The sequence below is a fragment of the Gallinula chloropus genome (assembly GCF_964237585.1).
Source record: "Gallinula chloropus genome assembly, chromosome: 16".
NCBI classification, from domain to species: Eukaryota; Metazoa; Chordata; class Aves; order Gruiformes; family Rallidae; genus Gallinula; species Gallinula chloropus.
The window spans coordinates 10,539,071-10,566,314 of record NC_140101.1 but is presented as its reverse complement, the minus strand read 5'-3'; the positions used below and the strand labels follow the sequence as shown (position 1 = coordinate 10,566,314).

Sequence of the window (27,244 nt, the reverse complement as noted above, 5' to 3'; positions counted from 1 at the left end):
GTTTGCTTCAGGCCCAGGTGTGGAAGCAGTACAAGAACCCCAGAGCTGGTGCAGTAGGTGCTGCTGGTGTGGAGAAGTGGGAAATGGACCCCTCTGGTTCATGGGTTGCTCTGTGCGTCTGTGAGGAATAAATAGGGAATTGAGTCCCAAGGGACTGATGCCAGCACCCCTCAGTTCACCTTTAACTACAGCTCTAGGTGCTTTATTTCCTCCCCAGAATGAGAGTTGGGAAAGGACAGCTACCAAGGGAGGTTCTGTTTTCTCTGTGGGGGTGGTGGAACACTGGAACAGGCTGCCCAGAGAGGTTGTGGAGTCTCCTTCTCTAGAGACATTCAAACCCACCTGGATGTGTTCCTCTGTGATTTAGTCTGGGTGATCCTGCTCTGGCAGGGGGGTTGGACTAGATGATCTTTCTAGGTCCCTTCCAACTCCTAATGTTCTGTGACTCTGTAAGCTGTGCTGGGAAGCTGCTTAGGTTATAATGCTACCTGGAAGAGGTGACAGGCTGCGTGTGAGCCTGAGATGGCAGAGCTTTTCCGTCAGACAATTAATTGAATGAGTAACCAACTGGTGACTGCAGCCATTGCTGTTGGTTGGGGTTTTTTTTTGTGCAAGGAAAGGGATTTTTAAATGTCTTCCATGGAACTGCTTGGAAACCAGTGAGTTTTTCACAGGGAAAAAGGCTTCTGTAGATGTCATTCATTTCAAAGTTATATTAAATCTGGTTCTTTAGTTACTGGCTTGCTTTAAAATGCAAATTAACCACTTGCCAAAATCGATTTCTTTTGCAGCTTGAATTTCAGCGGAGTCCATCTGGCATCTGCCGGGCAGTTTAGCGACTTCCTGGGGAGCATGGGCCCTGCACAGTTTGTTGGGCGTCAGACCTTGGCCACCACCTCGATGGGTAAGGCACACAAAGATGTTACGTGGCTTTAACTCAATCTTGAACAGACTGGTCCTACAAGCCACCTGATAACATGTCCAGCATCTGCTGGTCCACCGCCCCCCTGCCCTGTTTCTCTGTTAAATCAAATAAGGTTGGCTGAAAGGCTTTACTGATCGCCGTGCGTGCGGCAGTAGGAGAGCATCAGCTTTGTGCTTTCCTCTGTCAGACCTGAGAGACACAGACTGTGTAAAACGTAGCTAGATCCTGAAAATGCATCCTGTGCATCTTCATGTTTCTCCTCTTCTCTCAAGCTCACCAGGCTGTGTAAAAAAAAAAAAAAAAAAAGTATTTTCTAATGGTCCACCATAATTGCAGTTTCCAAAGCACCCTGTGACCCTAGGTACTCCATCTGGGAGAGGGGAGAGGCTGGCTGCCCTGAAGGGTGTGACACTGAGTCACCAGAGCCATTTTAAAGGGCTGACGTTAGAGATGATTTTGAAATCATGGGCTTGAACCATGGCAGAGCTGCTCCAGAATAAGCAGAAGGAGATCAGGCACTTGGGGCCTACAGTTTGGTACCACTCACAGCAGACCTGAAGATTGTTTTTTGGGGGTTATATGTTTTGGTTTAACACTTTAGTAGCCCACAGATGTATTGTTTTTGAAAGTCTCCTGTCTGTTCTGACGCTTTGATTTAGGGGATGTGGAAATTGGTTTGCAAGAGCGTAATGGACAGCTAGAAGTGGATATCATTCAGGCTCGAGGACTCACACCAAAACCCGGCTCCAAAACACTGCCAGGTAGTATGCTTTGACTCCTCAAGTAATTCGCTGAGCCCCAGACTCCCCTGATGCTTGTGAACAGAAAGAACCTTAATTCCACTTGACTTCTGCAGGACTAAGCAGTCTGTATGTGGTATTGAAAATAAGGCTGGTTGAGCAGATCTCTTCGCTGCTGTAAAGCCTTCTTTAGAAATACCTGAGACGTGTTACTTTGCCTTTCTTTGAAGATTTTTTTCATCTTTGACCATCTTTATTTCTTGCAGCTGCTTACATCAAAGCTTACCTGCTAGAGAATGGCGTGTGCATTGCGAAAAAGAAGACAAAAGTGGCTCGCAAATCATTAGACCCCTTGTACAATCAGGTGTTACTGTTTGCTGAGAGCCCCCAGGGCAAAGTATTACAGGTAAGATGAGCAAGTCTCAGGTCTGCCTCAGCTGGAAGATATTAAGTCTGGCAAGGGATCTGGATAATTAACATAGATGAGAAAAAGCTGGTGTTTCATTGAACCAGATGCACTCAATCTGAACGAAACAAATGGAAAAAACTCCTGTTTTTCATACTCAAACTGATTGTTGTTTGACACCCTGCCAGGTAACATGACTGCCTACTAGAAAAAGGTTGACTTTTTTTTTTTTTAGTTCTTTTTTTTCCCCTGCCCAGTTAGGAGATAGGTAGAAACTACAGATCCTAAAGTCTTGCAGCATATGTTGTCTTCTGCATTTATACTGCTTTGGCCATCACGCAATCATATATCCTGCCTTTTTCTACCTCTTTTACTGATGTACATTTTCTGTCATACTCATATTTTCAATCCTGCACCTATGTTTTCAGAGTGAAGAGTGATTTGCATTGTTAATTCATACCTGAATCATTTCCATCCGATAAAGCCTGGCTAAAATCCACTGGTAAAATAGATGTAATTAATCCACGAGTCTCTATTGCTTACCTCCACTAGCATCTGAATTAGCACCAGCTAACCTGCTGGATCCTTCTCATTAGTGTATTTTTCCTCATTTGCCTTGATTAGAAGCATTTTCCTCTGTTGCAGTGAGGCCAGGCGTTTCTGACTGGAATGGGGTGGGACCTGGCTTGGTCTGTTCTTGCCTTCCAGGGCTTTCCTTACCTGCTGCCATGCTGCCAGGAAAGGCACATGTTGCAGGAGAATAAAACGAGGAGCTTGACGCTCTGCCAGTGGCTGTGCTGCCAAACCAGCTTTCTGCAGCGGCTTGCTCCATCTCATGCTGACCTAGAGTGTTAATTTTTTGCTCTTTAATTGACATTCTTTATCTCTCCTACCTCATTTTACAGAAAACTGTAGTGTTCTGGTTATTTGGAGCCTAGGGAAGGAAGCTGTCAGGATTAGCCAGAGATCACTAGTCACCGTCATAACCCAGCATCCTCATCCCCTCCTCTTCAGAACACGGACTCGCTCTGGAGTCAGTCGTCACCTTTGTCACGAGCTGCGCAGGCCACTTGGTCACGTGCAGGCCTCCAGCATGCCTAAGCCCATGACCCTCACTACATCTGTTGTTCCACCCACTGGTCTCCATCGTGTTGTAAGTGTGATTCAGCTTTCCCTGCTCGTCTGCCAGCTCTCTTTCATTAGACCTTCCTCTGCGTCTGCAAGCCTTTCTCGGCAGTCTGTTCTGCTTCCCCTGCATGCCACTCCATGTGTGCCCCTTGCGTCACCGGCCCTGCTTGCCAGCGCTCGGCTCCTGCCCCTTCTCCAGGTGAGTAGCTGTGCCTCCTCACCATCTGCCCTGGGACAGTGTGAGCCATCCTCACCATCTGCCCCGAGCTCTGAGCGCAGAAGTTAAGACGTGCTCTCTTCCGCACACTGCTGGCTCTTGACCCAAGCTGTTGCCCACCTTTTATTTGTTGGTGTATGTTTCCCCAGAAGAAGCCCTTCCTGCCCTTTTCCCACAGGCCATCTTTTGTTGTGTCCAAGGCCCATTAGAGTGCCAGGACCAGGTTTTACGTGCCGGAGTTGGAGTTGCAGCTCCAGGGATACTTAGTGCCTGTGCTGGCCCTACCCAGCAGGTAGAACAGCAGAACGATGTCTCCTCCACATGTGTGTTTGCCTTTTCTCTGTGGGCTGAAAAATAAAATCTGAGAAGTTAGGGTTTGTAAAACTGTGCTAAAAAAAGTAAAGTCATCAGCCAGCGTTTCACATCCTGTTGGTAGTGTGAACCTTTCTGAGACTGTAGTAAAGCTCTGGGAAGCTGGATGAGTGGAAAGAAGGATTGGTCAGACTTGTGCTTCCCCAGCAAGTGTGCAAGTTGGAGGATTAACTGTGCTTCCCCCTCCTTGTTCCTAAGGTGATAGTCTGGGGAAACTACGGACGCATGGAGCGCAAGCACTTCATGGGAGTCGCCAGAGTCCTCCTGGAAGAACTGGATTTGTCGACTTTAGCAATTGGCTGGTACAAGCTCTTCCCAACCTCCTCCATGGTGGATCCTACTACAGGCCCGCTCCTGCGTCAGTCCTCACAGCTTTCCCTGGAGAGCACAGTGGGACCCTGCTGTGACAGGTCTTAGTGAGTAAGGAAGGGGGAACTGCTTTTGATTTTTAAACATGCTGTCAAGGTTTTGTTTGCTGGAACTCTGACCTCAAGCGCAATGCATGTTCAATCAGTTCTTGTGGAGCTGGAAGAGGAGGATAAACCAGTGACCTTAGACAGAAGATGAGGGGGAGGGCGCTGTGCCCTCTCCGTCCGAGGAGGAGGTGCTGCGGGGCATGAGTCCTATTTGTCAAACTAGACATAACACCTCTTGTTTCGCTTCTCACGCTGTCATTCTTGGACCCTTGTTTCAGATCAGTATTAACCCTGGAAAGTTGCAGCATTTGAAAGAATTTGGGGGGGGAGTAAGGAAGGTGTTTTTCTTAACTGTGCAGCTTAGAAATTTCTGATACAGCTTCTTATATGAGAAAGTACCTGAAAAAAAAAATCAGAAGTCAGTATTGGACCTAAAAAGAGCAGGAGCAGAAGGTTTCAGAGGAGGCATTAGGTTTTTTTATAAGGTTGGTCTTTCTGATAGTAAGAGAAAGAAAGAAACCTGCAACTCTTTAGAATCAGTTCCACATCACTGAGTCACGTTAACACTGTCGTTGCTGTGTTTTCAAACTGTGCCAAATTACCAGCAAGTGTCTTTACTGCATTACTTGTCTAACAGTGCTGATGAAGCATACTTGGTGGGAGAGTAAGTAGCGCCTACTTAGACCAGACAGTTTGAACAGTTTGAAGTTAGCAGGGTAATTAACTGCAATTTTGGAAAAAACAAACCCAAACCAATAGAAGGGGGAGCTGAACATCAGACTGCAGCTTGAGATGTGTTTTGCATTGTCAGGTACAATACCCTGCAATTTACTGACTCCCTTACTTGTTGCTGTGCATCCTTCAGTCATGATGTCTTCTGTTTCCTGCTTTTCTTCCATCTCCTTTGTCCTGGTACATATCTGCTGGAGATGCTGCCCATCCTGATGTGCTATGGACTGACTTGAAACAACACTGGTTTGTTCTGCACAGGAGAGGAAATTGAGGTTTCTAGGAGGGGGTGCAGAAGAAGAAACCTCAGCTTGTCACCTGACAAGCTTGTCAAGGTGCTGCAGAGCGTGTTACTTTCCTTGGGGAGAGAAGGGTGCTTTAGGCAGTCTCAGTAGTACACAAATGTTACCTAGCATCCTGAAAGAGGAGATGCAATCCCCAAAGTATGGAGAGGTTGTGGGTGAGGAATCTGAAGACACTCTGGTCACAGCATGTCTATTTTGTTAATTGAAATGCAGCACTTAGCGTAAATGAGTCTTGTAGATCAAGCACATTCTCTGAGCTGCCCAGATAGAGCGGCTGTTGTCAGCAGAGGCACATGCTGGAGTGAGTGCACTAGATCCTTCAGACAATTAAAAAATGATTATCCGAAATCACAGAGAATCTCCAAAGATTGTCTGCTGATAGGCCAGTTTTGGCTAGGCTTCGCTGCAGTTCTTAATGAGGATTTGATGACTGCTCTCTCAGAATGAGCTTTTGGAGATGTTTTGCTTTGTGATTGAAAAGTGAAGGTCCCACATTGCGTTTAGGAAGGAGCAGATTCTTGGCCTGTCGTAGAGGCCAAATACAGTTTATTTCTGCATGTGGGCCTCCGCTTCGTTAGAATAAAAGCATGAGTGTTGAGTGGATGGTGACAGCAGTTGCTTTTGGTCCTAGCTTGTCTATGGCATTTTAAATTATTTTGAGATAAATTACAGGATAGATGCAAAAATAATAGGCCTTACAATAATCTCTGTAAAAAAAAAAAAAAGAATATAAAGGAGAGGGGAGAAAGAGAAAGGACATAGAATGAATAGTTTTTTGAGTCTTCAGTGGCAAAAGCCTCGACATTTCAGACAAACCTCTTAATTTCCTTGATCAAATAAGTCTCTGGCCTCTCACTAATTATTTTTTCTAATTGTATTAGACAATTTCTATATATTAGCTGAAGAAAGTTTGTTGCATGCTGGTCAAACTATGTTGTGGCGCTCTCTTTATTTTAAACAGAAAAAAAAGCACATTTACTGTAATTCAATTCAGCATCTTTTCCTCTTGGTATGTAGTGAGTACTAGGCAATATTGTACAATATGTGTATGAACTAGAATAGATTAGGTAGATTTAGTGGTTTGTAGCACTGGATCTTTTAATAACTATGTCTTTAAAAGGACCGTGGGGAGCTCCGGGTATGTACCAGACCTGGCAGCTGAGTAACAGGGCTTCTGTCTTAAGTTATGCTGAAAACTTTGTATTGGTACTTAGTTTGGACATTATCTACCAGTAATAGCTACTTAATCCTGGTTTTCCTGTGTCTGATAAGACGAATGCAACGTTTTTGTGGTCTTTGATGGGGAGTAGGAGACTATCTATGCCAAAAATATTCCCCCCCAAAAAAACTTTGTTTAATGACTGTTGAAAAGCTCAGCTCCTGTATGCCTGAGAGGCACGATGTGTCTCTGTGTCCTGCCCCTCCCAAAGCCCTGCGAGCTCGGTGATGAGCAGCATGGTTACCATAGGACTCCTGAACGCTGAGGACTACGGTCCGTGTGGTTTTAATCCTGCTGAAAGGTCACTGTCAGGGTGAATAAAAAGTTAAGCTTCTGCCTGTGTTATTTTTGTCCAAGGCCTCGGGCTCTGCAGCTCGGAGGCAGTTGGAACAGTCTGCTCCATCCTGTTTTTCTTCTGCCGTCTTTCCGTGGTTGATCGTAGTCCAGTGGTTCTCGCTTGTGTTTCTGCTCACTTCCAAGTCCTGTTTCTCCCCGGTGAGCGAATGTTAGGAGCCCTGGCTGCCACACACAGCAGAGTCGTGCAGACTGGCAGCTGGAGATGATCTTCCTTTGTAAACCAGACTGCCAGGAGCCCTTTGGGGAGTGCCAGCGGGGCCACGCGGTGAGGCCAGGGCTGTTGCACAGTACCTACCCTCTAAATTCTCGCTTCACTCCTGCCTGTGATTCCTGCACTGACCGTGGTGTATTATAGTTTAAAAAAAGAAATCTTCTAGTTATCCAAGGCAAGTCTCTGGCTTGGAATAGCTTATTTTTATAAAGCCTAACCCTTTTTCTTCCCCAAAAATTTGACTTGCCAGTTTCTGTCTATAAGGTGATGTGATACGACAGTCAGAATTCCTGGTGTGGTTGTGTAAAAACTATCAGTTTGCCAGAGTGATGAGCAGCTGAAAATGAAACTTTGGTTGTCTTTGCAAGTCCTGGCAGAGTTTTTTCCCCTGTGTCTTAGTCTGGCTGTTAGTTGTAGTCCGGGAGAGAGAGGGTGAGCAGGAGACTTGGTGGGGGAAATAAAAAGCATCGTAGTATTCTTGGTCTGAGGGTGGTGATAAAGGGTGAGACTGAGGATAAATACCAGCCCAGCTCAGGGCCAATTTCCCTGTTCCTTGTGCATGAAATACTACATTTTAATAGTAATGGGAGAATTGCTTGCCAAAAAAAAGGGATAACCTGTCTCTAAATGTTACCTGCATTGCTGTTACCAGGGAAAGCAAAGAAATCCTGATGCAGAGAGCAGAACGACCTCTCCCTGGTGAGAATCCCCTGCTTGCAGGGAGAGCAGAACCCTGAGACCCTCCCTCAGACATGGCTTGGTCCTTTTTGTGGCTGGGTGGCTGGTCCTGGTTTGTTCAGGCAAAAAACTCCGTGCTATTTTCCCGGTCTCCTGGTGTTGCTTTCCCTTTGCCCCCACCCAGCTGGGATGCCACAGAGTAAAGAGTGCAATTCAGTCCACAGGTCCTCATCCTGCAGCCAGAGCCGCCTGGGCAGGCTGGAGCATCCCCCTCACACTGCACATGGGCGTTGGTGTCCAGGGGCAGGGTAAGGCCCAAATGACTTTATCACTTAGCCAGGTACATCCCCACTTCTTGGCCATGGGTTGTGTCAAAGGACATTGCAGAATTACTTGCTTTGAATGAAAAAAACCATTAAATATTTATTGTTCCTAGCTACTGGCTCCTTTATTGCTGTACTGTTCTAAATCCGCGGGTCTCCTGGAGTATGAATATCACAAGCTCCTGTAAAGGAGCTATTTTTAAGATGTTGAGGCAGTTAACAGAATCTCAACCTGAGCATGTTTAGTAACGTTTAGACAGCAAGACAACTTTTTTATGAAGCTCATTTTAAGTTAGTTTATTACATGCTGTTGGTAATATTTTAACACAGGAGAAATATTTTTCTTTAAAGACAAAATGATGTATGTTTTTTAACAGATAACATAATTTTAGTGTTTTCAGAAATGTTTAACGTTCTTGGTATGAAGTTTACTCATTCTTTTGGTTTCTATGCTCCTTGTTATAGTCTTATCAACTTTTTTCCAAGAGAAAAAGAGGCATATGTAAATAAGCACCCGAACAAAAGTCCTATAAGAAATTCTGTTCAAACTGGCCATGGAATTATTAGTAAATATTTGTTACTGTTCATTAACTCTCAGCTACTCTTCAAGCCTTTGTTGAAAGAATCGATGTTGTATTTTCAAGACGAGAACTACTTTAGCTAGTTTTGTCATAATCCTGTACTCTGTATAAAGATCTTTTTATAAAGAAAGTCTAATAGGCTAACAAGCAATAATCTATTCCATTTGGTGTGCACAGATTGTGACTCGCAGGCTGTAGTACATATTGTTGGTACAGTTTATAATTGTCTTCAATCTCCACGGCATCACTTGTGGAAAAGATCCATGTTAACTCTGGTTGTGAAAAGCGAAGGCTGGGCTTGTTGCCTGGTGAGATAGATTCATCCTATAGACTTCTCTGTGAGCGTATGTGCCCATCGACATGAAATCTCCCTTAGGTGAAGAGTGAAACAGCCGTAGGTGACTTCATACCACAGAGGTAAAAATAGTTTCAGTATAAACTTCATGACTGTTTGGATCTCCCTGGTTTTCTTAGGCTAATCCAGTGTTTGTAACTCGATGAGAACGGTTCCCACTGCCACATCGCCCTGATAAAGCAAAAAAGCCTTTGCACTCTGGGGCCGCTTGAGTTCTGCCTGACAGCTGCCTGTTTTCCTCGAGATACCAGGGGCAAGCTAAAGGGAGGGGGTTTGGGGTTTTATTTCAGAGCAGCTCTTCTCTAAAGGCTTTGTGGGTTATTTTGTCTGTTTTGTTAGAGAATTCCACCCAAGGCAGAGAGATCGCACCTTCGCAGAGCATCCCGGGGGACTAAGGGTGCAACGGGAACAGGCTGTTCCGTGCCACTCCTCAGAAGTTAGCTAATGCTGGGCTCATCTAAAGATTTTTCCAGAGTGGCAGCATCAGGATATTGGATTTTAAGTCAGCTCATTCATCATTGATGCGGTGCGTAAAATTAACCAGCTTCAAAACAGCGTCCCAGTTCATTGCCTGTGGACTTCTCACAGCATTTCCCATAGGAAGAATCTTCACGTTCCCAAGATTGCCAGTCTGCTGGCCAGGCAGGCAGCAGGTCGCTGGCCCGGTGATGCTGAGAGCCCTCATGAATGATAAGTAACTCACTTTCTCTGTGTGAAAGGCTTTGTGAAGAATGAGAGACATGTAAATGCAAAGTGCTGTCAGCAGGGAAGTCCAGGGCATGTTGAGACCTAGAGCGAGCATCTCAGATGAAATGCAGCTACTGAATTTGAGCCAAACCTCTCGAAAAGAGGATGATCAGTGAAAGCCTTTTTTTGTTTGCCCCAGTGCATGCCTGCTGAGGGGTATGTGGGGTGTCTGTATGTGTGTGTCCATACGACTGCGTACAGGCACACAGCAGCACACAGGAACGCTTTGGAAAATGCCACATTCCCTTCAGGATGCAAAATCCCTACGAGGGGCCTGGCTGGTTGTGCCATCAGTGTCGTTCCCTTGGCTGAGTGCTTTGCCCAGCCAAGCCTGTGGGATGCTCATCAAACCTGCCATGGCAGAGACCCAGAGCTGCATTCTGGCTGCGCCCTGCGTCTGTCTGCCGGTCTGCCTGGCTCTCCAGCACGTGCCTGTGAACCCGGAACTTCCCTGGGGAGTTTGCAAGTGATTAGGTATTCTCAAAATGTGGCTAATGAGTCTTACACTGCCAGACTCCCCTCTGCTCAGTGACCAGCATCCCAGTGACCTAGCAGCTGCACATCCATCCCTCTCCCCAGCTACTCACCCACAACTGCAGCATCAGGCTCGTTCCTCAAGCTCTTCTGGTGACAAAGACACCCTCCACCATCCCTTCCCTGAGGTAGCTGCTCTCATCCCGGTGGAGGGGAGGAACTGGGGAAGAGTTTCTGGTAGCATTTGGTTCTTTGCACTTTAGAGGCAGAAATGGAAGGCGCCAGCACCAGCCCTTTATGGAGCACCAGCACACAGAGCCACGACCTGACGACTTTCCCTTCGTCACTCCCCAGTAGCTAAAATGGCCACCAGAGCTATACTGCCAAACCCCGCTCTGCTGGGTCGGGAGGCGGCCTGTGCATTTAGGGTGCACTCTGGGCACCCCACATGGGCTTGAGACCCCCCCTTGCCCGGGAAGGAGGGGGGGCTTTTTGTCTTGCTGCAAGGCGGTTGTGGGCGCGGGCAGCAGCGGGCTCCGCTCGCTGAGCGGCCACGGGGGCAGAAGCAACCCGAGGACAGAGGGACTCGGGCTGCCAAGGTCGTGCCACGAGCCTTCCAGGAGCTGGGTGTTCTCTAGGTGCTTGAGCACCACAGATGGGGACGGCTGCTCCCCTCAACACCAGCCTGGAACTTTAAATCCTGCAGCGGCTTTTCTTCTGGGGCTGTGGCCCCTTCTCCAGTGCTGCTTGCTGGGCTCTGCTGGTTTTTGCTTTCTTTGGAGCGAGGTTTGGAGAGTGAATCCAAGGTGTGTTCCTCAGCCTCGCCGCGCTGGGCTCGCCTTCCTCCTGTGTGCTGCTGGCTGCTCCCTGCACCGGGAGGAACGGGCACGCCAGGTACCCAGTGCCTCCACCCAGACCCCCGTCCGCAGTGCTGCCATGGCCTGTGATCCACTGCGGTGTCAGGGCTGCCTTTGGCAGCAGGGCCTCCATCCTTTCCTGTTCTGGGTAGGAGCTAAGGGTCTTTTGAAGCAGCTTTGCAGCCCACGCAGGCATAGTGTGCCATCCAGAGAACCAGGAGAAGGCAGGGACAGGGTGGGAGCTGCCTCTGTGCTGGTCAGGGAGACAGGGACCTCCCAGCAAGCTTTCCTCCAGGTTCCCTTTGCTTTCCCCTGTGCCCGCTGCTCCCTACGTGGGTTCTCCCTTCCCTCTCGATACGAGGCCTTATTCTGAGCCGAGGGGCCTGAGGCTGCCCACAGCATCCCCTTGCACCGAACCACCCACCCCACGCTGCCTGCGGGGAGCCCCGGGGCGGTGCTGCAGAGCTGGCCTCTGCTCAGGGATGGAGCCATCACCCCCAGCACATCGTGCTCTGCCTCCCCAGCGCCAGCATGCCGGCACTCTGCCTTGTACCCCTGCTGCCTGGGGCCTGGCCACACTACGGACATCTGCTTTCATCGAGGTTAAACCTTTTTACTTCATCAGTTGCTCCACAAACCCCCCATAGCTTGGCAGGAGCACCCCGCAGTTGCTACCTCTCCCTTTGCCTTTGCGTAGGAGTAGGGGGAGCTGATCTGCTCTTGTTGGCCTCTGTTAACCCTCTCCAAAACCTTTTGGAGGTTTTTAACGTCATGCAGAGAGATGTAATCTCCATGGAGCTGGAGGGAGCGCAGGCAATGGAGCTGGGCAGCCTGCTTGCCACCGTGGCCAGTTGCTTGTGAGGTGCGTGGGCTGCCTTGGGTGGAAGGTGGGACGCTGTCCCAGCAGTGCGGGTGTCCCAGCAGTGCCAGTGTGCCGCCAGCCACTCGGCTGTAGTCGGGAGAGGATTCCGCTGTACTCTTTTTCCTGTCTGTAGGTTTTATTCAGACAATATGTAATGATTGAGTGATTTACAATTCAGTGTTAAGCTAATGAAAACGTTGATAATGGTGATAATAAAACCTTTTTTTTTCCTACGGTGTGTTGGAGGGTTTTGTGGTGTCTCTGCCCTTTCTGCTGCGCCCCCACCATTACTTCTAACCTGAGGTTTCAGCTGTCCCATCATCCTTCCTTCTGTGCCTGAAGGGAGGAGAGCTCAGCCTGGCATGTCCCTGTGCTTTCTGGGGCTCTCTCATTCAGTCCCAGCTCCAAACCTCCAGCTCCCCGTGCCATTTCCAGATGGTATGTGGCTCTGGGCACCTCCAGGCAGAGAGCTGAGCTTGCTCTCAGCTTGTGCTCCGCTTGCTGCCCCAGTTGGAAGCTGCCTGCTCCTGCAGTTTTCTTCTCGAGTCCTTTCACAGGCACCACAGCCCATTCAAGGTCGGGTTTGGGAACACTGGAGGTGGAGATGCAGATGGCAGAAAAATCTGCCCCGGCTGTCAAGGGTACCAGTGGTCAGTGTGGGTGCAAGGGGGGCCTGGGGACCCTTAGGGAAGGAGACTTGTGGGCATTACTGCGTGCGCAGCCACTGCCTGGTCATCCCAGGGTATGCTTGAGCTGTGAGTCCTCAGGGAGCATTTGGGGGCTCTGCTTTGGCACCTGCTGCAGGAGGAAGCGGTGAGAAAAGGTAGCACTCCCCAGAAGCCACCACAAACCTGTTTTCCGTGGGAATTACAAGGGATCTCAAGCTCCCAGTTTAATGAGCATGCCTTAAAGGTTTTTCTCATGCCTGCAGATCATCAGAGCAGGATGGAGGGGCAGGGCAGCTCCCTGCCCACCCCACCTGCAGTCCTGGGAGGAGCAGTGATGGAGGAAGAGGAGCAGGAGAAGGATTTCCCCAGCGGTGTGGGTGTCTGGGAGGTCAGAGCAGCCCAGCCCAGCATGGAGGAGGAGGGGGAAGGGGGGCGGTTGGGGGTGTGAATGGTACCTCACACCCTTACCCCATCACCAGCTGCTGTGCAGCAGGATGGGGCTCAGCAGTCAATAAGCAACTGAGCTCCCAGCAGTGCTGCCTTGCATCTCAGGCTGCACAAAAGCAGCAGTAAAGCCTTGCAGGTGCCCTGCATTCTGCTCCATCAGCTCATGGCTCTCTCCATCCACCGCCTGAGACCGGCTCGTCCATGCAGACCTCACGCCACTGGTGCCTCTGCCGGGCTCTGCCTTTGCATCGATGCGTAGCAAGCTCTGGGGCACAAGCACAGAGCCCAGAGCGCTGGCAGCACCACACTGAACCCAGAGGGACAGCTCAGCCATGGGACTTTGGTGGCTCTTCTGCTTCCAGCTCCCAAGAGGTAGGTTTCACTGGGGTAGAGCCCTGTGGGCTCTGACTTGTGCAGGGATTGAAGAGCTGCTGTTTCCCACGAGGATGGAAGGAGCTGCCCCATCCTGGCTGCACTGAGGGTGTCCCACGTTCAACATGGAGAGGGTGAGAGGTCTCCATCTAATGCTTTGGTGGGGAAGGCCCCGTGCACACCCTGTTGAGGGTAGGGGGGAGATGGGACACAAAGGGGCTGTGCTGGTGGGGCCAGCATGAAATGACACCACCAAGGAGCTGAGAAGCCAACAAAAGGCTCATTCACGAGGCAGCTTCATAGGCTCACAGCTTGGCTTCACCTGCCCCTTTCTGCTCAAGCCACGGCTCACTCGGCTGGTCCGGATTTGGGGCCAGTGGTGCAAAGCGATGCAGCTGCTGAGCATCAGGGGGAACTGCAGCCAGGGCATTTCCCCCACTCCTGCGAGATGCTACACACTGTGGAGGGCCCTGGGGGTCTTCCCAAACCAGCCCCTCGTGCCAGCTCAGCAGCGCCTGCACCATCTTCCCAGGGCTGTGCTGCCTCCATCACTGTCCCTTCCCTGCCTGCCAGCAGGACAAGGGTCAGGCTGAGGCTGGGAAGGGCTGAGCATCTTGCATGCTGCCCAGGGGTGGAAAGGATGGAACTGCTGTGATCACCTCATGCCCCAAGAGTGGGTGTAAAGTCCTAGCTCTTCTTCCAGCAGGGTGAGAACCTGGCAGAGAGCATCCCCAAACACACCTGGTGAGGAATGCCCCCCAACCTACCCAGCCATCACAGCAGCCCCACAGCACACCCACCCCACTCTGTTCCTCCACCAGCCAGCCCCGGCAACCAGAGCTCCTGCCCATCCCCGTGCTTCCCTGATTGGGCACCCTGTCTTGAACCCCATAATCCCTAATGGTTTAGGGACTGGAACTAGTCATAACAAGTCTGCAGATTTGGGGTGACATTGAAGGCCAAAGCTGCCTCTTGGGATGCCCAAGCACCTGGAATGGCTGGAAACGGGAAGGTCACTGCTGGGGGAGTGGAGGAGACACAGTGGGCAATGAGATCCAGTGGGTTCCCAGCTCTGGGACAGCCACTCTGCCCCCCTCATCCCTGTGATGCCCAAACATCCCAGCAGGCACCCACAGGTATAAGGTCTCTGGGCATAAACCCTGCCCCTTCCCCCATGGCAGGGGAGCCAGCCCTGGCGTACCCCTGCAGCTGGGAGGGGGTTTGGGACTCAGACATGTCTCCCTGGACCCTCGTGACAAAAGAACCGACCACCACCAGCTGGATTCACCTTTTATTAAACTGCCCAGAACAAAAAGGGGTGAGCAAAGCCTGCCCTGAGGCCCTCCCAACACTGCCGCTCTGCATGCCTTCCCCACAGGGAAAAGGGGATTTTCCTCCAGGAAAACCCCCTTGGAGGGTATTTTAGAGAGAACTAAGAGTGAAAATGTCCCTTTATTGGGGAAAGAAGTGAAATGGATCTCCTACGGCTGCCAGAGCCCAGTCCTGCTCTCTTGCAGACCAGGTAGGATGGATACGGGCCATGTTGGGGGGGTACCCCACCCTGCCTGGGGATGTATGCTGAGATGGGGTCACCCCACCTCTGATAAACCCAGCAGCAAGAAGCACAAACCTAGGGGCTGGTGGGGCCAGGAGGAAGACAGGAGCAGGCAGACTTGCTGGGCTGCCAGCTGGAGACGACATGGAGGGGGAAAGGGTGATTTTAGCTGACAATCTCATTGGAGCCAGCACCTTTGCAGGTGGCTCTGGGTGCCTCTCCCTGGGGCTGTGCCCTTCACACAGTCTGGGCTCGCTGCAGAGGAGGGCGATGGCTGGGCCAGGGGAGTTCATCTCCCCTGCATCCAGGATGCAGCACCCACCAGCCAGCTCGGTCTGGAGGGACCTGCCCACACTGGTGGGGACGTGGGTGAGCGTAATGAGTCCTGAGCCAGCCACGAGCCTGAGCTTGGCTGGTGATGGGACAAGCCATCCCCGTGTGCTGAGCAGCAGGACCGCAGCCCACCCCTTCCAGCCCACCCCTCCCTGCCCACCCACCGGCTGCGTGGCACCGACTTACCTGCACCTAGAGTCAGGGGACAACCCCGCAGAGCTCGCTGGCAGGGGCTTTGCTTTTGATACACTCCCAGCAAGCGCGCTCCAGCCTGTGCAGTGAGAGGCACGCGCTGCCCGAGGGCAGGAGGGCAGCAACGCCGCAGGGTGGGCAGCGGGGAGGTGGTGGGAAAGCAAAACCTACAGCTCGCTGGGTTTTGGACCGGGGGCCTCTCCCCAAACCCAAATGCTTAAACCCAGTCAGAGGAAAAAGCAAAGAAAAACTAAAGAGTGTCGTTCAGTGCCTGCGGAAAGGAACGGTTATGTCTCAGCAGGGTTTGAAGGCTCCTGTCAGACCCTGCGTGGGGCTGGCGGGCAGCGGAAAGGGGAGAGGAGCAGAAGAAACGAGAGCAGTAAGAGGGACCCGACATCTCTGTTCATAATTCATCATCATAGTAAGACTCGAGCACCGAGGACAGCTCGGTGCACACTCCTAGATGGATTTCCTCCGCAGCCGGGGGTGCTGCCGGCAGCGAGGGCTGTTGGATGACAAAGTGCTCCCTGGGGAAGAGCTGGTCTGACCCCGCGTGCTCAGGGACACCTCGTCGATTTTGTAGGAAATGGAGTTGTAATACACGGGGTTGGTGTGGCAGCTCAGGGTCTTGGGGTGGGAGGGCACCGGGCTGCCACACAGCTGAGGTCTGTAGCACAGGCACGTGCAGAAGGAAGGGACCGCGGCCGCCGAGTTGGCTGACTGGCGCCGCTGCCTCTCCGTGTTCTCCTGGATCAGTGGGATGAGGTTCATCTGGCTCGTCCTGTCCTCCACGGGGAGAAAAATAGCATTGCTGCTCTGGCTGTCCTCTTTGGGCTTGAGGTGGATGTTGTTCCGGGCTCTCCTCAGCGAGGCGCGCTCTTCAGCATCCCGCCGCTCGTCCTCCGAGTTCATGGTGAGGAACCGCAGCACCACCAGGTTGAGGAAGGCGCCGATGACCGTCAGGCCCACCAGGATGTACATGAAGCTGAAAGCCACGTACGGCGGCTTCTTTTGCAAAGCCTCGTTCTTCTGCAGAGCCACAAAGTCCCCGAAGCCAATAGTGGTCAAGGTGATGAAGCAGTAGTAATAGGCGTGGAAGAAAGTCCAGCCCTCGAAATAAGAGAAGGCCGCTGCGCCGATGCACAGGGTCCCCATGCAGGACAGAAAGCCAACCAGGACCATGTTCTCCATGGAGACGTTGGTTGTCCTCATCCCCAGACACTTCTTGATCTTCTTGAGCAGCAGCCTCACGACGGTGTTCATGCGCTCCCCCAGGCTCTGGAACATGACCAGCGTCAGGGGGATGCCCAGGATGGCGTAGAACATGCAGAAAACTTTGCCAGCATCCGTGCCTGGGGCAGCATGTCCATAGCCTGCGAAGGGAAGAGGACAGGCAGGCGTTCTCAGCGAGGCTGCCCGGGGACCAAAAGGAGCAGTAAGAGAATTGGGGGGGGGGAAACAACAAATCAGCACCCGATCTGCAGGCAATGCTAACAGCACCGTGGGATGATGCAGAACCGCATCTGGCCGCTAAAGAGAGAAGGTACCCCCTCAGTGCCCCTGAGCTTGCATGAGGTTATAGAGGCCAAGAGGAGCCCTGGGGCTGGGTCAAGGCCTGCAAGCCCTCTGCAGCTCACCAGCAATTCAGAGGCACCGAAGCCACGCCAGGGCTGCAGGGTAACCTGAACCCCCACGGCAAGGCAGGACGGAGGCTCCGCAGGATGCTGAGACCACAGCACCAGGTCACCCTGTGGGCACCCAGCCAGTCCCGTCCACAAGTGCCCTTGCAGGGCCATCATCACCTCGCCCAGCACCCACGCGTGCCCCTCCTGTCCCCATCCCTCCAGTGTCACGTGCACCTTTGACACTCAGCTCCTGCTTGCTTCAGGGCCTGTTGGACAGGAGCTGTAGGGTCCATCCCTGCAGGAGCAGCTATCTGGGAGGACTTCTGCAGAGCAGCTTCAGATTTACTCCCATGTCACCCAGACTCAGACCTACAGCCCGGCCATGCTGCTGGGGAAGGGGCGGGGGGGGTCTGCTGTTTTAAATGCAGGGAAGTATTTATGCCACTGCAGCTCTGTCAGCCCTCATCCCAGGGACAAGGAGCTCAAGGAGGACAAGGAGGACAAGGTTCTCCTTGAATGCCTTCCCAGATTTAATTTCCCCACCTTGCTCCAAGTGTGAGCTGTGACTCAAGGACACTCACACCATGAGTCGTAATGAGGCACTTGCAGCATCTCTCAGACTTCAGCCCTCCTGCACCCACCTCACAATTACAGCGGCTCAACAGAATCGGTGCCCTCTGACCTCAGCGGATGAGTAACTAGCTCAGCGCGGGGAGTAACGGCATCCAAAGGCATCCAAGCCTTTCTGTTGAGTTTCTATGAGCACCAGGGCTGGAAGGTTCCCTTCTGAAGGTGCCTGCAGCACAGCCTCAGCTCCTTCCCACGCTGCTGCGTGGCCTTTGCAAACAGCCAGTTATTTATATTTCTGCTTTGTGCAGGTGTTTGCTGTGGTGGGGGAACACACCAGCACAGTAATTATTTAATTACTCTTTTATTTCCCAGTCCTGCTCAAAGCCATGAGTTGATTTCACCCTGTCTCTGCTGTCGCTGGATTCCCAGGACTCGGGGATGCTGTTGGCGTGCAGTGACAGGATGACCAGAGGATGACAACCACGCTGTGCCAGGCTCCCCAGCGAGCCTCCCGCTCCAGGAAACTCCTGTGACAGGACAGGGCTGGGGCCTGAGGTCAGCGTTATCCTCGACCGTGCTGTGCTCCCAGCTGCAGGCAGGTAGGAAGGGACGGGCTTCTACTGGCTCTGTCTGTGCATAAACCCCTGCCATCAGGCATGACAAAGTTAATGCCGTGTGCCACGTTTCACTGGGCACAGAGCAGGCACGAGGCTGCGGTGGCAAAGCCCCCATTGGGCCTGTGGTTATCAACAGAGTGCAGTTATCAGGTCCTGGGCTACAAGATAATGCAATGACAGCAGCGAGGAGGTAAATATAATGATCCAGAAGAGCAGTAAGTGGAAAAGCAGCTGTCCTACCCTGCCAGACCGCTGAAAGAGCGTGTGACTGATGCTTTCAAAATGACAAAGGGAATTAGAAAGAGTAAACACAGCGACAGTAACGTTAAGCCAGGGTTCAGAGCACGGCCCCACACAGAGCGACCTGGCATATGGTCTGAAATATGGCACCTGGGCTGAAGTTATTTGTTGTGGGGGTGTGGTAAGTGGAGCGATTGTTTGTCACAGCCAACAGAAACATCATGTAAATGAAGCCATCGCCTGTCGTGAGATGATGGAGATTTTCACTGAAGCTGTTCATCCTGCCCTCCTGCTGGGGCCCAACACTGACCGTGCCCTGAACCCATCGCTGTCTGCTGGCCACATGTGCTGCCAGCTGCAGCACCCCATCTCATGGGGACATGCAGAGCCCCCAGGGGCAGGGTCTGTGGGGTACCCACCCCTCTGCTGCCTCTTCTCCCCTGGTAATGCTGCACAGTGGGTCCCACCAGCCCTCATCATGACAAATGATGCTTTCAGCTGCCAGATGTATTTCACCCATCCCCAGCCCCCCGGTAAGGTTGAGCCCCCTCCTGCAGACAAGGAGGTGGCTGCTGGCTGTGGAAAGGCAGGATTTGGCCTCGGGGTTCCTGCCTCCAGAACACTTCTGCTGACTGAAATCCCAGCACGAGCACAGGATCCCACATCTGCCTACCCCCACGAGATGCTCAGGGTGCATGAATTAATAAAAGTGGATTAATTAAACAATGCTAAACTCCCATGTGACTAACCTCACCTAGAATTAAGGCAATCCTCATTCAGTGTAGTTTCATGCTCCTGCAGAATAGAAGAGGGCAAACCAAGGCACTGGGCTCCAGCACGGGTAAGTGTGTCTGCGTGGGGGCTTAATGCGATTCAATTGTTCCCCTCCAAGCTAATTGACAGCCGTCTCTCTGCAGGCTCCGTGCAGGCAGAGGTTCAGTGTCTGGTGGTTGTCTCTGCTCCCTGAAGCAGGTCTCATCCAGCCAAACCTCCAGAGTTTTCAGCTGGCAAAGGAGCCAACAGTTCTTGCCCAGCTCTTCAGCCTGGCTTGCTGGGTACAGCATCCCACGGAGGATGGATGTGGGGTCCCCCCTCTGCCCTCCTGCACCCCACCGACTTCTACAGCTGCCAAAGGTGCTCCGCGTGCTGCCGCCTCCCTGGGGTAACATGCACGTAACCTTTTGTGACCCCGGCCATCGCAGCACCCCGACATCCCCCGAAAGAGGTGGGCCCTGTGAATTACCTCTGCCACTGCCGGGCACTTGGGTGCCACAGGGTCAGACTGGGGGGGTGGCCTGAAGAGATGTCTTACAAGGGTGAGACCTGCCTCTCCCACGCAGGCAACCCGCCCCCCTCACCTCCCCTGCTCGTCCCGGGGCGCTCGGAGGTGCTTGGAAGCGCGGGAGGCTGCGGAGGTGCGGGGATGGAGGGAGGGATACGGGGGTGTAGGGATGGAGGGAGGGATACGGGGGTGTGGGAATGGAAGGATACGGGGGTGCGGGGATGAAGGGATACGGGGGTGCGGGGATGGAGGGATACGGGGGTGTGGGGATGGAAGGATACGGGGGTGCGGGGATGGAGGGATACGGGGGTGTGGGGATGGAAGGATACGGGGGTGCGGGGATGGAGGGATACGGGGGTGCGGGGATGGAGGGATACGGGGGTGCGGGGATGGAGGGATACGGGCTGCACGCCGGGATGCCGGCACTCACCGATGGTCGTGATGACGGTGATGGCGAAGTAGAAGGAGCCGGCGAACTTCCACTGCCGCCCGGCGCGGTGCGGCTCGGCCTGCAGCACCAGCCGTTCCAGCTCCCGGTAATCATCGGCGGAGAAGCGGTACTTCCTCCGCAGCTCCCCGCGCTTCTGCTCCAGCAGCCGCTTGCGGCCGCTCTCCGCCTCCGACTCCAGCGCATCGAAGACGGCGGCGCCCACCAGCAGGTAGGAGAAGATGCAGAGGATGAGCGCGGCCGTGCGCAGGTTCTGCCGCTTCATGGCGAGGGGCGGCCGCGGCGGCTCAGCCCGGGCTCCGCATGGCCCCACGCCCGCCGCCGCCCCCCGCGGGCCCCGCCGCGCCCCCGCCGTGCATCCCACCCCCCCCCCCTCCGCACCCGCCCGGCCTGGCCCGGCCCCGCGCCGCCCCCTGCGCGCCCCGCCTGCTGCGCGCCCGCGCACCGCCCCCTGAGCGCCCCGCCTGCTGCGCGCCCCGAGCCCCGGGGCGCCGGGCTCCCGTTTGCCCCGAGCCCGCTCCGCCCGGCAGCCCCTGGGGCGGGTGAGCCCCAGGCCGGTGACATTACCGGCGCTCCCTGTCCCCGGAGCGATCCGGCGGCGTGCGCCCGGCTGGAGCAGGTTCCGCACCCTGCGGTGCCATCCCTGGGCAGACCTTGCGGGGGAGGGTACAGGCGCCGCAGCTCTGCGGTGCCATCCCGGGATGGACCTTGGAAGGGGGGGGGGGTGTGTCATGGACCCCCGCAGCCCTGCGGTGCTATATCCATGGACAGACCTTGGGGGTACAGACCCCGCAGCCCTGGGCGGACCTTGAGGAAGGGGGTACAGACCCCCCAGCCCTGCGGTGCCGTCCCTGTGTGGGCAGCCCTTGGCTCCAGCACTCCGCCCGGCTCTGGGCAGGCTTCACACCCACCCGAGGCACACCAGGAGCACGCAGCTGTGCCTGGCATCTGCGCTGTCTCAGCCGGACCAGCACGTACAGTGTGGCCCGTGTGCTGGGTGCTGTTTGTGGAATGTAAGAACTGGGTTCAGTGTTCCTGCTGACTCCTCTGGTGTGCTCACCTGATGCTGGGGGAACGTGCAGGGGGACGGGGGGCCCACAGCCCTGTGCTGGTACGGGGAGCAGCGAGCGGGGCCTCCCCACATTGATGCTCTGCACGCAGCCCAGGTCGGCTTGGAGGTGCAGGGAAAGGAGCTGTGCAGGGGGCAGAGCCCCCAAAGTGAGCACCCTGTTTCTCACTGGCAGTTTTCTGAGCTTTTATGTAACCCTCATGTTTCACTTTTAAAAATAGAAAGATACTTCTCTGTGTGTTGCAGTAGATGGTCTCTCCTCCCAAAAATAAACTCTTCTTCTTTTAACTGGGAATAAAGCAGCTGAGGAAGGCAAAGCAATGAGCAGGCTTACAGCCCTCTTCTTCCATTTCAGGCCTCTCTCTGGAGATGACAAGATGCTTCGGGCTTTAATTGCAGCAGAGGAGGTTTGAATTGGACACAAGAAAAACTTCTAAACCATGAAGTCAGTGAAACACCGGAACAGATTGCTTGGGGAGATTGTGGCAGCCGTGTCACTGGAGGAGTTTAAAAATAAGATAAGCAGATGTCTAGATATCTGCTGGAAGCGCTCTGGGTACAGCTGATGTTCTCCTGGCACAGGGGATGACTCGCTGCTCTCCTGGAGCCCCTTTCCAGCCCTGTCCTCTACATTCCCATGGCCAGCATGAGGAACACGCTGCCCTTCCTGCTGTAATCGTGAACTCTTTTTCACCCTGGACACTTGCCACTTCCCTCCTCCTTGCTGAGCCTCCCTGCCAGCACCATTAGGGAAAGTTGTTATTGAAGAAAAAATACAGGCTCCAGCATCCATCACCGGCAGCACGAGCTGTCGGTGCTTTGCTGTTCGACATCCTAGTGCTTGCAGCCTCCTCAATCACGCAGCAAAGGCTCTGCTGGAGGAATGTGACTGGTTTATCTTCTTTGTGGTGGTGTTTGGAGCCCTGCTAACAGGGCCTGGGATGCTGTCAAACCTCCGGACCCGGAGCAATGTGGGGCCACCTGCTACAGAAGATCTGCTTCACCTGCTGCCCTCCTGCTGCTGGTGATGTTTTCCACTGGTCGGCAATGACATCCCACCAGGAAGACAGGACACTGTGCTGCTAACTGAGCTATTGGTTCAGCTACAGAGAAATGAGATCTCATGGTGATCAGATCACTCTGTACCCATCAAATATCTTTTAAGAGGGGTTCTGGGTGCTATAGTGCCTTTGCAGGCCAAATTCTGGGGTCCCTGGGTAATCTTTGGAGCAGTGAGCTGATGCTGTAGCGTGTTACCTAAAGCCAGCTGCCCTGTGCAGATGTTGTGCCAACGTGCCAGCCTGGGTTCAAGCATGCAGAACCCTGGGAGACGCTCTCCAGCACTGGGTGAAGGTAGGCACAAGCTACCTGCAGTTTCCTTTAGCAACAGCATCAATGGTCACAGACTACCTGATCCTCCACAGTTTGTTTCCAAACGTGTGTCTGTGATAACAGCCAGCAGTGCTTGGGCATCTCAAGGTGCTATAGACACAGGGTGGATGGGATCTCACCTTCCCTGCGATTGTGGGCATTTGGGACAGGGGGTCCATCCCAGCCCCTGCAGTGTGGATGGCCCTCTGCGCTTCCTTGCTCTGGGTTCTGCTAGCCCTGTCCTCTTTGGGTCGTGTGGTGGGCTGGCCTTGGCCGGTCCCTGACTCCAGAAGACATCCTCACCCAGCAGTGTCTTGTGGCATGGGACTTCCCCTGGCACGGCCTTTCCCCGCTATGCTGGGGTTTACACAGAGCCAGGCAAACCCTCCTCTGGAAAAGGGGATGCCCTCGATGGAGCAGCCTTGGAAAAAGGCCTCATTCAGGAACAGGCATGATGAAATGGCAGCTATTGCTCCCATGGGGGCTTGGGACATCCCTGGTTTGTCCTTTTGGGTCTTGCAGGTCACAGGCTCCTGTGGGTGAAAGCTGCTCAGGAACAAGGGAGGCAGGACCCGTGTCCTGGTGAGAGACCCCCCTCAGTAACAACTCCAGTGTTGATGAAACCAGGACCGTGCAGGCAGCACGGTGTGCTCTGGATGGGGTCACAGGCTTCCTGATGGCGACAGTGCAGAAACCAGGCTGCTCTGCTCCCTCTCCGCCCATGCTCTGCTCTCTCCGGCACACAGTGAGCAGGGGGGCATGAGCAAGACCAGGGCTGTCCCTCCCCAGGCACAGGGGCTTCGCCCTTTCCTGCTGGGAAGCTCCCTCAGTCCAACCTTTGTCTTTCTCCCGACATCGCTGCGCTTGAGAAAGGTCAGGCCGGAGCCGCAGGATCAGGCCAGGCAAGATAATGTACTTTATCATTGATTTCCAGCAAGAAGTGGCATTATGAGATTAAATGTCTCGTTTTTATTGCGCGGGGAGGCAGCGAGAGAAAGCAGCAGCTCTGAAAATAAACCAGAGGGTGAGGTGGTGTGTTTCTGCCGTACGGGGCTGAGACCGGGAACAAACACACCTTGTTTGTTCAGCCCTTTGGAGGTGAACTTTGAGAAGCTGCTTCCTTCCGTGGCTGGTAAACAGTCAGACCTCATCTGGGTTTAAAGCAGGGCTAATTAATGGGTCTGATTCACCCATGTCTACTAATTCCAGGCTGGTGGGGCATTTATTAAAAAGCTTTTTCTAGTTTTAATGGACTGAAAGAAGCAGAGCTGCTTAACCACCTCCAATGAAAGACACTAAATAGGGACCTGCAGCTCTGTTTGAGCCAGTCCTGCAACCTGACGTACATGAGGAGAGGTGGGAGCATCCCCATAGCTGCTTTGGGCAGTGGTGCTGCCCTGGGCTGGCAGCTCCTGGGCCCTGAGCAAAAGGGTCAGGGATGCACGGTACTGGCTCTGCCGCAGCTCCAGCTGTGCTGCCCACCGACCCAGCCAAGGACGGGCTCTGGCAGGTGTAGGTCTCCTGCCTGGTTTCAGCCACAACGTGCTCCAGCTCTCTGGGATCTCAGGGACCCTCCTGGTGGGATCTGCTGCTTCCAGTTATTTTTAGAGAACAAAGAGATGTTTTCTTCTGCCTTAGTAAAAACATCAGCTATTCTGGCTGTAATGCTATTTAATACCAAGATTATAGCCCCACAATGCCACAGGATATTTTTAAAGCAATGGATTATTTCGTTTCTAAAAGGATTAGATACCAAGATGTGAATAACGACCAGCTGCAGCTGCCCAGATGAGAGCAGGACCCCAGCTGCCCCAAGCCAGGCGGCACCGAGCACCAGACACAGGGAGTGATCCCTCCTCTCCATGCAAGGGGCACAGCAATGCCCTCATCTGCAGATGCTGAGGCCCTGACTAGTCTCCTGCTAGCCAGAGCTACCTTGTCCCTGTCCTACAGCCCATGGTCTGGGTTACTGGAGGCTTGGGAACCTCACAACTTTCAGCTCTGACATTTCCCACTGCCTCCCTGCCCTGTAGCTCTGATGGCTGCAGGTGCTTTGCACTGTGCTTTGCATTGTGCTGCAACCTGGACAGGGAGGGAATTAACCAAACGTTGGGTACAAACCGGTTACAAACGCAGATTGCCTCCAGATGATCACCATGGATGTGGCTTCTGGGTTTCAAACCCCAGGGCAGGGGGACACAGGTCCATGCATGACTGTCTTCAACCACCTTGCCCACTACCAGCCAAGCTAAACCTCAGCCGTGCCTTCTCATCGATATCCCACAGCCCCTTGCTATGTCTTCCCCAATTACCCTTCCTACCCAAAACTGGTCGAGCAAGGGGCAGTGCTGCCCCATCCTCCCCACCCATGCTCCCCCCAGCAGCCTGATCTGCCGCTGCTTATACACGGAGCAGACCTGGGCTGGAAATGCTGACAGTGCTCTTGACAGTTTATGGTCACAAACTCTATTTTCAGCCTAATAAGTTTTTTATATGCTTGGAAAGCTGTCAGTTGAACATCAGCCAGGCACAAAGTACCTGCCATAAACTGCCTGGACCGCAACCAAACAGGAAAGGTGCTGCTCTGCTTTAGCAAGTTCTTGGGCTCAGCTGCTTTAGGTGGTTCATTTGTTTGTTCAAGGATCTTGACCTTAATAATAAAATAATAAGATAGAATAATAATGCCTCTGCTTAACAATTTGTAGAAGTATTTGCTGAGAGCCTGTTAAATTAGAGCTGGCAGCTAGTTTGGAGTGGGGCTTGGGAGTGGGAGGCTCCGTGGTGCTGCTGTGGCTGCTGCTGGGGTAGGCTGGTCCCTGCAAGGAGCCGAGGGACCCCGGTGCCAAAGGAGAGAGGCTTTGGGAATGTGTCTGCAGCAGGGTCCGGCTCCCTGGGAAGGTTAATCTGGAGACGAGCTGCCACAGCCATGACCTCAGGATCACTGTAGAAACACAGTGGTGTCAAAGCCAAGCAGAGCAGGGTCTGATCCTGAGCACACCCTGGCTCCAGCCGTGGCAGTGTCATGGTGCTATAAATGACTTCCCTGCATCCCAGTCCGCGGGATTGCTGGGAAGATCGAGTGGAGGGCGGGGGTGTGTGTGTGCAAAGGGTCTGGGAATGAACTGCAAATGTGCAAGCTCTTCTGGAGGGTGGCCTGGTGACAGCTTCACCCCTGCCCTGCAAGGCAGCCCCTGCCACCATGGCATGGGACAGGAAAGGTCCTGTAGGGCTCCTCTGGGATGCTCCTGGGTGAGCAGTGGGGCTCCAGCACGCTGCATGCCTCAGCGAAACCCACGCTGGGAGCCCCACGGGTGGCTGCAGCACCAAAGGTGCCTGCCCAGGACCACAGCAAGTCCCACCGCAGGCGGGCTGGGTGCCGGGCTGGGCGTCCCTGTGTACGTGCCGGAGGAAGGAACAGCCGGCGAGCGGAGCCGGGCCGTGCTCTGGTGAACTTTGGCCGTGTCAGCAGCCGGGGCAACGACCCGAGGGCGCGGGAGCTGCAGCAGCGCTGTCTGTCTGCCGCCTCGGGGCTTCACTTCCCAGTCAGACGGGTTATGGCAAATGGCTGGTTTCAATGCTAAAAATAACCCAGTCAGAAACAAATTGGGTGCAGCACTTCAACTGGGGAAAAAAATGCCTTTATTAGTAAAACTCAAGACGTCCTTTCCTGTTCTGCCTCTGAAGCTCAGGCAACCGGCGCCGGGATGCTGACCCCGCTTCCCAGCCAGGCACCAACTTATTCCAGCTCAGTGTTTGATTCCAAGAGACGTGTTTCGCTTTCCCTGCTAGCGAAGAGCCACAGGCTGGCCCCAGCCACCAGCCTTCCCCAGCCAGAAAACGGCTCCAGCTTTGTGTCCACCAGCGATTTCCCAGCCCAGGGAGCTGTGAGTTGCCCTGTGAAGATGCTCCCTCCCAGCTGCACCATGCCGGAGGCCGCAGAAGGTTCCCTGTGGGGAACGAATACCACAAACAGAAAGCATTTGTTTTCTCTTGTGGTGAAAACACTGTGTTGGGGCCTTATTTCTTCCTCTACCTCAAAACTTGCAGATCTTACTAAGCCTTGTTTGCACGCAGAGATGTTCCAGCTGCTTCCCTCCAGACTTTTCTCTGGAAGGATTAATTGGGTAGATGAGATATATCCTCTCTGAATTGCAAATGCGAAGATGTTTCTGTGTGCAGCTGTTTGTGCCCTGCTCCAGCCCTGGTCCTTTCTTTCCAGCCACGCTCAGGGGCTGTGTGGCGTCCCTGGGGCAGAGCAAGTGGCGGCACAGGAATCGCAGCTGTTCCGGGCATCAGGATGCCAGATCTGCCATGAATCAGTTTTAGGGAATCAAATTAACACTCGGCATTTCTGGAGGCAGGCAAACCACCTGAGCTAAGTTGGAAAAGAAACCCGAGGCTTCTCTGGATTCAGAAATATTTTAGCTGACTTTTAGGTGCTTTGTTTGAGTGTCTCTTGGGGCAGGACCTGAGGCATGGCAGTGACAGGAGATGATGCTTTTCTGGGTATCCCCCCAGGCCAGCTCCACACAGGGCCAGTCAACAGACTCAGG

The 27,244-nt window shown here is 53.4% G+C and overlaps 2 protein-coding genes across 2 annotated transcripts in view; one reads left to right on the top strand and one right to left on the bottom strand.

Annotated features, from left to right (window-relative positions):
* Positions 1-4,205, top strand: part of RIMS4 (regulating synaptic membrane exocytosis 4) — a gene marked incomplete at both ends in the record, with an annotated part of 51,445 nt that extends 47,240 nt beyond the window's left edge. The window contains 4 exons of the mRNA XM_084271733.1: positions 792-904; positions 1,585-1,686; positions 1,932-2,071; positions 3,987-4,205. Coding sequence (XP_084127859.1) covers positions 792-904; positions 1,585-1,686; positions 1,932-2,071; positions 3,987-4,205 — 574 coding nt within the window. The remainder of the gene's footprint in view (positions 1-791; positions 905-1,584; positions 1,687-1,931; positions 2,072-3,986) is intronic.
* Positions 4,206-15,928: 11,723 nt separating this feature from the next.
* KCNK15 (potassium two pore domain channel subfamily K member 15) lies at positions 15,929-20,525 on the bottom strand (the record flags this gene model as incomplete). The annotated part of the gene is made up of 2 exons (XM_084271781.1): positions 20,234-20,525; positions 15,929-16,842 (listed from the first exon to the last, which is right to left on the bottom strand). Exons 1-2 carry the CDS (start codon positions 20,514-20,516, stop codon positions 15,929-15,931), a joined length of 1,197 nt encoding a protein of 398 aa, XP_084127907.1. The 5' UTR covers positions 20,517-20,525.
* Between the last annotated feature and the right edge of the window lie 6,719 nt (positions 20,526-27,244).